Raw genomic sequence first — 13,675 nt, 5'->3', positions numbered from 1 at the left:
TTCCCTTAATAGTAAACTGCATGTTGTGTGTGTGTCAAGGATTGGTCAGGTAACGAGAGTTGACTAACAAATGGAAAGTCTCGTCACATTCTCTTTTATTTTCTCTTTTGTTATAAATTGTTATGCATGTTACATTCTAGAACTTAGATAATGAACCTACTCTTGCATCAATAACATGGTCATATGATTCTCTTACATACGACACTATTCATATCATTAATGATCTCCCATATGTTTATGATATGAATACTAATACCCACTCACGTAACATTTCTTTGTTTGCTTTGTTACAACTCATCTTATAGGATTAATTGTTTGAAATATGATTGATAATATTCCTATATGTATCTCTTCTTGTGTTCTATAACTTGAAAACTAATAAAAATCATTCAAAAGAAAAGTATCATGGAAAGATTTGCACCTCTCCTAAACGTTTGGGCTCTTGTTTTTGACTTACAAATACTGGGGCAAAATTCTGTGATTGTGGTCTTGGGGCAGGGGGTGTTTTGTACTTGCAATTGCCCTCTCTGGCTTATCCATAATAGAAGATCTCAAATATCCCATCGTTGTTATAGTTTTCTATTAACAGTACAGGTTGTCACAAACAGGGCTGTGTGAATAATGTCAGGTCACCTAAAGCCTCCTCTTAGGTAAAGCATTATCAGTCTTGCATTGTCAGACCTGTTGAGTTATTTGAAGCTGGTTTTGTTGTCGGGGAAAGACCGTGAACGTATTAAGCATCTAAATCCATGGTGACCTGGTTGACAATTGTAATGATTAACTAGTGAACACGGAGAGGATTATCCTTTTTGAATACATTAGTAACCTGAATCTACATGGTTCATAGCTAATGATGAATATAGCATCTCAACTTTCTTACTGTTGGAGCTCTTGCAGTATATTACGCTTTGACTTTAGAATTATTTTCACACCTCTCCAAGTTCTTAGAGGAACTCCATTGCTTCATGTATTCTATAATACTTACTTTGGCACGAACACTTCACCGCTACAAGATATCCATCAGGTGACTGCAGATTTCACTTCATCCACCCATAAGGGAAAGTTTCCTGCAAATTTGTTTTACTACCACGTCAGGCTCTTAGAGGAACTCCATAGCTTCAGGTAATACATAATACTTACCTCAGCACAAACATTCACTAGAAGACATCCATCTGCCCTTCAGGAGCCTGTAGATTTCACTTCATCCACCAGTAAGGGACAGATCCCAGGAAAGTCATAAACAGTTGCAGGTAAACCACTTGTTGTTTGACATGATAATTTATAATATTTAAGATACAACTAACTTATTTGAAGAGTATTATAATTTGCCAAGAAGTCAGTTTCGACTCATTGACCAAAAGAACTGTTTTTCTCCCCAAAGGCTAGTCGTCTGTGGGAGTCTACAGGCTTCTCAGTGGGGTGTACCTAAAAAATGGTCACAGAGTTTATTACACTAATGAATCGCTAGATGCAGGTTATTTGAGGTGACCGCCAAAAAATAATTGAATTGAACAATGGTCTTCTAGAGAGATGGTCTTCTAAAAGGGACTGGCCACTTCCTGGCTAGTGTTGACCAATGTGCATGCCTGTATGACTATAATATAGCCTTTGTTGATATTTTGTGCCGTTTTCTAGATTTCATAAGCCATGTGACCAGAGACATCACTTCAGCCTCCTACATTTTAACACACTGTACTTGCACTAAACTCCCAAAAATGCTAGTGTAGATATTAGGCGCTGTGTATTTGAATGGAGGAGACATCACATGGAGATGATTTGCCTGGTCACATGACCTTCTATCAGCAGCCATTTTATGGACATGACCTCTGTGTAGAACGCACAAAAGACTTTGCAAAAAAAGGAGGCATAACCTTATCAAATTTAGAAAATAGCACAGAATTTTAATTATTTATATTAGCAAGTACCTTATGGTTATTTTACAAACACACTGGTCAACAGTAACCAGAAAGTGGCCAACCCCTTTAAAGGGAACCTATCCAAAAATAGCAAAAAGGGACTGGACGATAATGCACTCCATGTATTAAGAAGCCCTCTAATCCTCTTCAAATAGTCTGATATAACAAAATAAAAATGTATTGCCAATATAGTATTTTTGACTTTATATCTTGTACAAATCACATACCATTATCGGAGCAGCATAAAACGCCTATATCACATGGTACATCAATATAATGTACAATGGACAATCCGTAAAATACAAAGTCCAAAGTTGCAATAGTCCAAAAGTCCAAAGTAGATATTTATTAGTCACGATGTCGGGAGACTGTTCAGATGGAAGTGTTTATTATTTGGGGCATATAGAATGAATACCCCGCATACTTGAGAAAGGAGGTGTGGTACCCGAAATGTCATGGGAACTCCACTTCCATGTGAACAGTCTCCAGATATTGTGACTGATAAGTATCTACTTTGGACATTTTGCACTTTAAGACTATTGTACCTTTGGACTTTGTATTTTTTTTATGGATTGTCCGTCAGATATTATATGGCTGTACCATGTGATCTATGCACTTTATGCTACTACAATAAAAGGAACTTGTCACGTTTAACATGGAGTCTCAGCTGAAGGCAGCAGATTATAGAGCAGGAAGAGCTGAGCAGATTGATATATAGTTTTATTCCTGCTCATTCTGGGCTTTGCAGTCCAGGAGGCGGTCCTATCAGTGATTGACAGCCTTCCCTCTATGACTGTGTATACAGAGACAGCTGTCAATCACTGATAGGACCGCCTCCTGGATCTTAAAGCCCAGAATGAGCAGGAATTTAAATGAAATACAAGTTTTACTGAACATTTTCCCATAAAGCTATATATCAATCTGCTCAGCTCCTCCTGAACTATAGCATGCTGACTGTAGCTTAAATTGCATTTTCACAATGATAGGTTCCCCTTAAAGAAAACGGTCAGGGTGCATACTATATGCTGGACCTAAAAGTATGTAATGGGAAATCTGAACTGGATTTTCAAAGAAGTGGCCTTTTGGAAAGGTTTGACTGTACCAGAAAGTAAATAGTAGATGCTACCTTCTAAGTCAATGTTATATTACTTTTAATTTTTTATTTTTTTTTCCAGTAAGAGGTAATTTGGAAACGATGCCCAGGATAAGGGTTATGACCTCTGTCATTGCAGTAGTGATATTTCTTCAAATCATTTTCCTGGTTCATTTACACCAAAGACCAAGTGTTAATTTGCCAACCAAAGGAGAACCAAAGAAGGTTCATCTTCTCATTCTTTCCACCTGGAGGTCAGGATCATCTCTTTTAGGTCAGTTCTTCAGCCAGCACCCTGATGTCTTCTACTTGATGGAGCCAGCTTGGCACGTGTGGAAGTCCTTACCGCACTACAGCGCCCACGTTCTTCATATGTCGGTGAGAGACATGGTCCGCTCGGTGTTTAACTGTGACATGTCCGTGTTTGATACGTACATGAAAAGTGAGAAGAATATTTCAGCCTTGTTCCAGTGGTATTCCAGTAAGGCTCTCTGTGCACCCCCTGCATGCCATTCATTTTCTCGTTACAACATCACAAATGAGACAGCTTGTAAGAAACTGTGTGGAAATGATTCATTTATTAAAATTGAAGAGACATGTGACAAGTATACCCATATAGTTGTCAAAGAGGTTCGATTTTTTGACATCACAGTACTGTATCCTCTTCTCAAAGACCGTTCCTTAAATCTGAAAATCCTCCACTTGGTACGTGACCCCCGAGCTGTTGGGAAGTCCCGTGGACAGGCTCCCAGAGCTCTTGCTGGTGACAACGGCATCGTCCTCGACACAAACGGCACAAAAATAAACGATACGAATTATGAAGTCTTAAAAAAAATCTGCGAGAGTCACATTAACATGTACAAGGAGGCTAGCTACAAACCTCCAACGTTCCTAAAAGGAAAATACATGTTGGTCCGGTATGAAGATTTGGTGCGAAATCCATTAAAGAAAGTGGAAGAGCTGTATAAATTTGCCGATTTACAACTGACTGATCAGCTTGCTCAATGGATCTATAATATAACTCACGGAGCTGGACCGGCCAAGAGAAAGGAAGCCTTTGAAACCACTACAAGAAATGCATATAATGTATCTGTAGCCTGGAGAGGCGTTCTTCCCTTTGAGAAAGTCCGACAGATACAGGACGTATGCAAGGAAGCCTTTACCATCTTTAAATACCAGTTTATGAATTCGGAGGCAGAACAGCAGGATATGTCAAGGGATTTTATACTGCCAATGAAAATACATTAAAATAGAAATGCAACAGGCAGAGGGAGACTTAAAAGGACACTTCCATTAGGAAGGCACATTTTTGTAAGTTAATATTGATAGAAAGCTTTTTTTAAAATTTTGGCAGTACTATGCCTGTACTTCCTATATAGAAAGGTAACCCTTTGTCAGTTTACTGCTGGTGTGAGGGGATGATGTTGTCTGAGAGATACAATGCAACCTATTTAATATGGTGGCATTTACACCATACAGCAGAACATAGTGAGCATAGTACACAGTTCAGAAAAATTGCGACTGTGTTTTTTTAATGTTTTTATGGGATCCTTATTTTGTTAATCTAAGCCTGGGGCTACACAGTGGTAGGGGCTATGACACCGACAAAATCAAGATCGCCGTGTGGCAGTGCAGTCAGTGAAGTGAATGGGTTTGCAAGACAACTTGTTGCGACCACAACTCCATAATCCATAACTGGCGAGTCGCGCTGCCACCACATTCGGTTCAATGGTTGCACTGCTACACAGTGATCTATGGTCGTGTGACAGGTGTCACAACCAAGATGGCATGTGGCCCCAGCATGAAAAATGCATGAAGAAATGCCACAATTGTATACATAAAGCCACAGTGATATGTACTCCATACAGTACAGCAGACTTCAGACGGTGGACATTATAGATGATAGGTTTACCATCACCATTCTGAGGGTCTGTTCATTAGAATTTCTCTAGAGGACCAAAATTGATAAATTGCTTCCCCCCCTAATTGATGAGGATTTGGATTAAAAAGAGATTTCCATGAAAGGGGTTATCGCATTATTTATCACTTATCCACAACATAAGTGACAAATAACAAATTGTGAGGGACCTCCCATGATCATGAGGGGTTCACGAGTCCACCCTATGAAAGGAGTGGTAGTGGACATGTCAGTCCACCTGTACTATGTCAGGTACCAAGCTAAAATGGTTGCGGTGCTCCAGTGACTACCCCTTCTTTTTGCATAATGTTGGGACTCCCAGTGTTTGGACTCCCGCTAGATACTCAGGGGTTTCATTGGAGAAAATCAGAAATTTAGGCTTTAGAGAAATAAAAAACATGTTTGCTTGGATGCAGTACTGTCCCCGGTAACATCAGATCCTTATACTGAAGCAGCTTGCCTGTAACTGTTATAAAACAATATCCACATAATATTCAGTATCAGTCACCCCAGGGAATGCCGATGCAGGCCAGGATTTGTACCAGCACCAGAGGAGCAGAGCAGGTGCCACCGTGCCAGGCCTCCATGTCTGTACTTTTTAGCAAATGTGTCACCAAAAATGTTTTCTGCCAGTTAAAACCAGATGGTGACACATATCCTTTTTTTCTAATATATTTTTATTTACTGATTACAGATATTTTTATTCTATTTCCTGAAAATACTTATGGGGGCGGCCATCTTGCCTGAGCTGTTAAAGGAATTGTGTTTAAATATAGATATTGAGATGGAACATTGCATCAAAAATATGTTAAACATAAAAATCTGATTTAAATAATAACACATTCCCTATAAAAGGTTTTTGTACCCCATATGACCTGTCATTTCGGAGATGCTCTGACCATCACAATTTGGCCCTCGTCAAAGTCTCTCAGATCCTTATGCTTGCTCGTGTTTCCTGCATCAACAATTTTTTATTTATTTTTTTGTATTTCTATATGGGATTTAGAAGCAGATATGGTCACTATGACATTTAGGTAATTATGGCTGTAATTAAAATTTTTAGTGTTTATCTGCAATTCAAAAATATTTTTTTCAATAAACTTCTCTTTTATACCGGAGACATTTATCTTTATCTCAAGCACTAGTAGCACTGACAGTGCCCTCATTGTACACACACATGAACTCTGTCTAAATTTGACCTAAAACTCAGATTTTCACACAAATGTAGATAAAAGATAACCAAAACAAACAAATGAGTCAAAAATATTAGACTTGGTCAATTATTTATTGAGGAAAATGATCCAATATCTTAAGTCTGTGAGTGGCAAAAATATGTGTACCTTTAGGCCTCTTTCACACGAGCGATACAGATTGTGTCAGGATCTATTCAGGGAAAAAATGGATGTTCAAGCAGTTTTGTTTGTGATTGCACTTGTTTTTTTTTGTGCGAATGCAGTCATTTTTAATACATTTTTCATGCGTGTGAAGGAAAGCTGAATATACATCTCCTAGCAACCATCAGTGAAAAACGCATTGCATCCGGATGACTTCCGTTTTTCATTCAAGCCTCATTCAATTCTAAAGAACAGGGATCTATCAAACTCTGAACTTCATAAGACATGTTTCTGGACGTGTATCATAGCATGAACAAAGGCGATTTCTGAGGACCTCAGAAGAAGAGTTGTTGATGCTCATCAGGCTGGAAAAGGTTACAAAACCATATCTAAAGAGTTTGGTCTCCACCAATCCACAGTCAGACAGATTATATACAAAATGGAGGAAATTCAAGACAGAACTATAGACACATGGAATCGCTCTATAAAAATAAAATTGTGGCTATGTAGCACTGAATGCTGTATTATAGTGATATTCTCTTCTAAGAGAGAATACTTCTGTAATATTGTGCCATACAAAGTGGGACACCTATAGCTACCTGGTGCCAAGCCAGATTTACTATAAAATAATTAAGCTAGAATTGTGACGCATAATGTTGCATCCTAAGCAACGTCTCCCAAAATGCACCAATTTTAGACAGATTTTAAGCGCTACACATTAGTAAATCGGCGCATATGGTCACTGCACATTTTTAGCAGGGAGCAAAACTGATATTTTCTGTGTTCTAAATGAAAGGATATTGATGTACAATGTTGAAGGATATTGGTCGGTTGAAGAATTTTTATTCTCTGACCTGTTAGAAAGGTGCATGGAGGTCATTTTCTTACCAGTGACTATTTGTGAATTATAACCTCCCTTCTGATCCTCAACAGTGTCATGTGACCAACAGTGTCACTCTGAATAACAGCATCTTATGTGTGGACAGGAAGCCAGTTTCTCTATGTATTCCTATGGGAGCGTCAATGTCAGTATTATAGGAATGAATAGAGAAGTAACTTACCTCCTGACCTGTGTCAGCTGGTGTTGGTCACATGACACAGCTGAGGATCAGAAGGGAGGTTATAACTCACAAATACAGTCATTGGTAAGAAGATTACCTTCACTACACTTTACATAATGTACCTTTCTAACAGGTCAAAGAATTAAAAATGTTTGTGTCAGTGCTTTTTTAGATCCTGGAAAACACAGTTAAAAGGGGTTGCCTAACCCTTTACAAGTGATGGCGTATACTCAGGATAAACCATTACTATCTGATCTGCAGGGTCCAACAACCCACACAGCCACCGACTAGCTGTTCTGCAGTACTGCCTGATCTAAACAGTTCAATCCATTGTGCAGTGGAGAGCCGGTTACTTAAGTGAGTTAGAGCAGTGCTGCAGTAACCAGCTCCATCAAATACACAATGGGCAGAGCTGTGTAGGTCTGGCGCTAACTTCCAGTGCTGATGTTGCTGTAGAACAGCTGATTGGCGTGGGTGCAGGTGGTCAGACCCCCCATCACTTGTAAAGGGTTGGACAGCCCTTTTAAATTGTAGCACTGCCTAAAAGCACAGCTATGGAGATACGATACCTCCTCTGCTCCACCTGTTGTGCTGGTACAAGTCCTGGCGTGCTTACACATTCTCAGGGGTGACATACGGAATATAATGTGGCTGTTGCTTTGTAACAGTTAGCTTGTTGTCTATGCTTCAATATCACCTAAAGAGCAGATGTTACCAGGGTCAGTACTGTATAAAATAAATGGCAGTTCTGTCCAAAACCTACATTTTTTTTATGATGTTGTGTTGTCCAAAAACCATATTCCTACATAAAATGGAATTTTTGTGTTTGCCTGCAGACAAAATAGCTGCTTTAAAAGAACAGATACCACAGGTCACTGTCGATTTCAGATGGAAGGCATGAAACCTTAAAAGTTTCTGCTTACTTTTACAGCCTGCTTGCGTTTATTTTTTCTGTACCGCATGTGTTTTTTAATGATTTTTTTGAACCATGTCTTCTTCTGCAGTTTTTTTTCCCCCTGTCAGGCCTCCTGCACACGACCATATGGTTTTGCGGTCCATTTTAAACAGATCAGTTTTTCCGTTTCAGTAGTGTTTCTGTTCCGTTTTGCCGTTTTTCCATTTGTGATTAGTTTTTTGCGGATTGCAAACGGAAACGGAAGTATACAATAATGTTTAAACAGTAAGTACACAAAAAAAATTGGGCTGGGCATAACATTTTCAATAGATGGTTCCGCAAAAACGGATTGGATACGGAAGACATACGGATGCATTCAGTTTTTTTTTGCGGAACCATTGACTTGAATGGAGCCACGAAATGTGATTTGCGGGCAATAATAGGACTTGTTCCATCTCTGAACGGAAATACGGGATCGGAATGCATACGGAGTACCTTCTGTTGTTTTTGCGGACCCATTGAAGTGAATGGTTCCACATAAAGACCGGTTGTGTGCAAGAGGCCTCAAGGAGAAGATGAAAAAACAGCAGACAAAAATAGCAATAGCATCAGCATGCTGCGTTTGATATTTCCCTTATACGTCCGTCTACCACAAAAAAAAAAACTCAGGTGAAAACAACAACACTAAAAATACGAAAGTGAGGAAAAAGAACTGCAAAAACCTGTGTGTGAAAGCAGCTTCAATCCAGTGCCATACCAGAGATTCTGTAAAAATTATTATATATCATTGAAAATGATGATTACTTACTGGTAGTTGGATTTTCCAGAGCCCATGACAGCACCATGAGAGAGAGGATCCACCCCAGAGACATGAAACCCGCAGAAAATAAAAGGGCGGACACTCTCCTCCCAATTCAGTGTGATATCCAAGCATCGGAGGAAGGCCGCCAATATACGGTACGTTAGAGACACATTTTATTTTTATTTACATTATTTTTATTTATTTTTTGCTGCTACACCCAAGTGAACATAGGAGAACCATAAATGCCAAGGGGAGGGAATATAAGGGTGCTGTAATGGGCTCTGGAAAATCAAATTACCGATAAGTAATCATCATTTTTCCCCTTCACCCATGACAGCACCACGAGGGACTTAACAGAGGAACAACTCAGGGTGGGAGAGTAGAAAGAAGTACCTTTTAACCAAAGGAAGACCCCGAAGGAGAATTTAGGTCCAAACAGTAGTGCCTATAAAAGGTTGAAGGAGAAGACCAGGTGGCAGCTTTGCAAATATCCTCAATGGGAACCGAGGATCTTTCTGCCTAAGAGGTAGCCACTGCCCTGGTAGAGTCTGCTCTGAGACCCACTGGCGGAGATAAACCCGAAGACAGGTAAGAAAGAAATAGCCAAAACAATCCACCTGGCAATAGAGCTTCTTGAAGCTGCGCCGCCCTTACTCACGCCTTGGAATAGAATAAAGAGTGAAGATTTGCGCCATTCTTCTGTACGGGAAATATAGTTAATCAAAGCCCTTCTGACATCCAGGCAGTGAAGGGACTTTTTAAAAAGGGTAGGAAGAGTAATCTCTTGTGATCTATGAAATTTGGAAGTGACTTTTTGGTAGAAAAGCCGGGTCAGGACGAATCACAACCTTGTCCTCTAAAATCATGGTATGTGGAGGGTTCATGGAAATAGCCTGAATTTAATTTATTCTGTGGCAGATGTTAAGGACACTAGGATACATAATTTCAGAGTGAGACATTTTATGGAAATGGACTCTATAGGTTCAAATGGGGGACAAGTTAAGGCTTTTAAGACTATGTCCAAATCCCAAGGAGGAGGCCTGACTGATGACACCAAGAAAGACCTGTCAACTGCTTTAAAAAAACCTAGATAGCCATGGACATGCTGCAATCTTCTGATTGAACAGAGCTGACAAGGCCGAGACATGTACTTTCAAGGTACTACCTGCTAGACCCAGGTCTAACCCTTTCTGGAGGAATTATAATACCAAGTTTATGGGAGCAGAGGGTGGAATATCATTAATCTGGCTTTGTGCAAAAACTAAAAATTTGTGCCATACCCTAGTATAAATGGCAACAGTAACCTTCTTCCTACTCTTAAGAAGGGTCGAAATCAGGGCCTCGGAAAACCCCCTCTTCCTTAGCATGTACCTCTCAAGTTCCAAGCAGTTAAGTGGATGTTCTTTATACGAGGATGCAACACTGGTCCCTGGCTCAACAGGCCCCGGATCTCCGGAAGCACCCATGGGTCCGAGACTGACAGAATCCGGAGCCACGTGAACCAATATCTTCTCGGCCAAAAGGGGGCAATGAGGATCACTCTTGCCCTTTCTTCCCTGTTTTTTAACAACACACAGGGAATTAAAAGGAAGGGGAGGTAAGGCGTAGGCCAGGTTAAAATCCGACTTCTAAATCAAGGCATCTATCCCATAAGGGGATCCGGTCTGATCAAGGGAGAAACATTTCTGAACTTTCCTGTTCTGGTGCGTCGCAAATAAATCTATGTCTGGTTTACCCCAGAGGTCTGTTATCTTTTTAAAAATGGATTGGTCGAGAGACCACTCGGTTTGAGAAAGGACCTGACGACTTAGAAAGTCCGCCTGTTTGTTTTCGATGCCCTTGATATGGACTGCCGAGATCGAAGTACATACTCTCTGCTAGATTTAGGATTCTGTAGGCTTCTTGCATTAGAGTGCTGAACTTTGTGCCTCCTTGTTTGTTCAAGTATGATACTACAGTCTTGTTGTCCGTTAGACTTCTTACATTTTTTCCCCTTACCCTGGGAAAGAGAGTTCATTGCTAGGCGTACGGCCGTCAGCTCCTTCAGGTTGGAGGACCCTTTTCCTTGGACACTTCCCCAAAGGCCCTGAAGGGAGACCTCCTGAATATGAGCTCCCCATGGGCTTGCGTCCGTGGTCAGACTACTAATCAGTTCTTCCATTTTCCATGGAATACCCTGGATTAGATTTTCTCTTTCCAGCCGCCATGTCAAGTTCTGGAGGGTCTGGTTTGATATTATTATCTTCACCTCTAGTGAGTTGCTTTCTTTCCATTGGGACAAGATCTTCCATTGGAGTGCCCTTGAATGGAGTTGTGCCCATCGTACTGCTGGAATACAAGATGTGAGAGACCCCAGGATAGATATCCCCTTTCTTATTGAAATGACAGTTTTTTTTTTCCGGGATGAGACTCACTTTTTCCCCTGGCAAAAAACATCTCTGGAGGGACGAATACAAAATTAATCCCAGCTATGAATTTTTTTTTTTAGTCTGCCGGCCACTGGATATCTGGCGTCATTGTTGGTTTTGCTTATTTTTATCCCCAAAGGACTTGTTGAAGAAGTAGTTTCTACCCTTCCCCTGGTTCCTAAATTTGTCATCTCTGGATTTTTTTTTATCTGAGTCTCGATTTCCTCTCAAATTACGAAAGGACCGGTTAAACCTATTTCCAGAAAAAGAAAAATTCTGGAACCCCGGAAACCTCCCTTTTTTTATCGGCCGCCTTATCTAATAGATCGTCTAAAGTGGGACCGAACAGGTGTTCTTCTTCGCATGGGACACCACAAAGTTTATTTTTAGACGGGAGATCGCGACCCCAATTCTTTAACCATAGCGCTCTTCGTGCCGAGTTTGATAATGCTGCAGATTTGGCCACCAGTCTGACTGAATCAGCGGAAGCATCAGCTAGGAAGTCCGCTGCTTTCCTTATTGTTTTAAGGGAAGCTATAATTTCTTCCCTGGGTCATCTATTTTTAAGTTGGTTTTCTAACTCCGAAATCCATACTATAAGGGACCGGGCCGTACAGGTAGAGTCTATACTTGGCCTAAAGGAGGAAGTTGGTGCCTCCCAAGCTCCCTTTAAAAAGATATCAGCCTTTTTATCTAAAAGATCTTTTAATATTCCCATATTGTCGAATGGAAGGGCTGCTTTCGTAGAGACTTTAGAGATAGCTACGTCTATCTTTGGAGCTTTATCCCATGTAGTGGAATCTTCCTCTTTGAATGGGTATTTACGCTTTAGATTTTTTGATACGAACACTCTCCTGTTAGGCTTTTTCCATTCTCCCTTGATTAAGGCTGAAACATTTCTGTGGACTAGAAACGTGTTATGGTGTTTGGATTCTAGGCCCCCAAAAATGATGTCCTGAATAAATCGGGACTCTCTCGTCTCCTCAATGCCCATGGTTGAGCGAATCTCTTTCAGGAGTTTCTCTGTGTCCTTTAAAGTAAAACAGGGTCTTCCACTAACCTCCCCATCCCCAGAGGAGGACTGTGAAGAATTTTCAGAGTATTCAAACAGAGAGGAGTGTATCTCCTCCTCCTCAGGGTCAGAGGATATATACTCCTGTACAGACTCCCGGCGCTTTGCTCTAGGGTCCTTCTCCCCCAGGCCCTTCTTGGATAGTGTAGAGTTGACCTCGGATTTAACCAAGGTCTGGAGACATTTATAAAAAGATGGAGACTCTTCAGCTACTGTTCTATCTATACAAGATTGACACATCTTCTCCCAATCTGAGGACAACACGGTTTTACATATGGCACATTCTTTATTCTTCTTTTTAGAAAACACTTTTTTAGGTCTTGTCTGAAAATTAATTAACATAAATACATCAGTATAAGGAAGCATAATAAAGAGACCCAGGCACTCACCCCCTCAGAGGTACCGAGACTGGAGGGACTGTAGACTCCTCAGTAAGCTTTTACTTGGGACGCCAGGCAAACAAAGTGCGCTCTTCTCATAGGCACACCTGAATGACGTCACTCACGACGCAATGCGCAAATCACGTGACCGCTCTCCCCGGCCTAAACACTGCTGGAAGCTTTTACTACTCCTCCTCCCCCTGGGGTTCGGCGACCGTACCTCCAGCACACTATCACCCCCTCCGGAGTTCAGCTGTGCCTCTGCTTGTCCCCGTGCGCACCAACTGATGCCGCCTTACTTACTCCGGGACCGCAGGTATGAAGAGAGCACCACCAGAGGGAAGGACCTGAAAAAGAACAAATGGCAGGCTTCCCCAGAGACAGGAGACCACACTGAATTGGGAGGAGAGTGTCCGCCCTTTTATTTTCTGCAGGTTTCCTGTCTCTGGGGGCGGCGGATCCTCTCTCTCATGGTGCTGTCATGGGTGAAGGGAAAAATAATCTTGGAGGAAAAGCTCAACATTATCTTCTCTACTGTATATAACCACTGGAGGAGATTACGTCTGCAGAATTAATGCCTAGTACCTGTCGCTGACATGACGTGAGCACACACTATGGTTAACCAACTTTAAATTATTTAATAAGCTGTTAAATGAAGATCAGACATCATATAGCACATGACAATCTCTTCCTAACAAAGCTAGAACCAGCCCTGTACCTCACATGGGTCCCGTGATCTCTTTGTTTGCAGTTGGGGTGCAGCCACACAGTTTTTGACAGGGAAAAGGGTAGGGGG

General features: G+C 41.0%; 1 protein-coding gene across 1 annotated transcript; it reads left to right on the top strand.

Moving 5' to 3' along the window:
• Positions 1–1,002: 1,002 nt before the first annotated feature.
• LOC122921055 (carbohydrate sulfotransferase 6-like) lies at positions 1,003–4,300 on the top strand. Its single transcript, XM_044270947.1, has 2 exons — positions 1,003–1,122; positions 3,092–4,300. The coding sequence occupies exon 2, from the start codon at positions 3,112–3,114 to the stop codon at positions 4,255–4,257; it is 1,146 nt and encodes a 381-aa protein (XP_044126882.1). The 5' UTR covers positions 1,003–1,122; positions 3,092–3,111; the 3' UTR covers positions 4,258–4,300.
• Positions 4,301–13,675: the final 9,375 nt, after the last annotated feature.

Source organism: Bufo gargarizans, chromosome 10, assembly GCF_014858855.1.
Source record: "Bufo gargarizans isolate SCDJY-AF-19 chromosome 10, ASM1485885v1, whole genome shotgun sequence".
Lineage (NCBI taxonomy): Eukaryota > Metazoa > Chordata > Amphibia > Anura > Bufonidae > Bufo > Bufo gargarizans.
The sequence above is the reverse complement of the archived record's forward strand: the minus strand, read 5'-3'. Positions and strand labels throughout refer to the sequence as shown.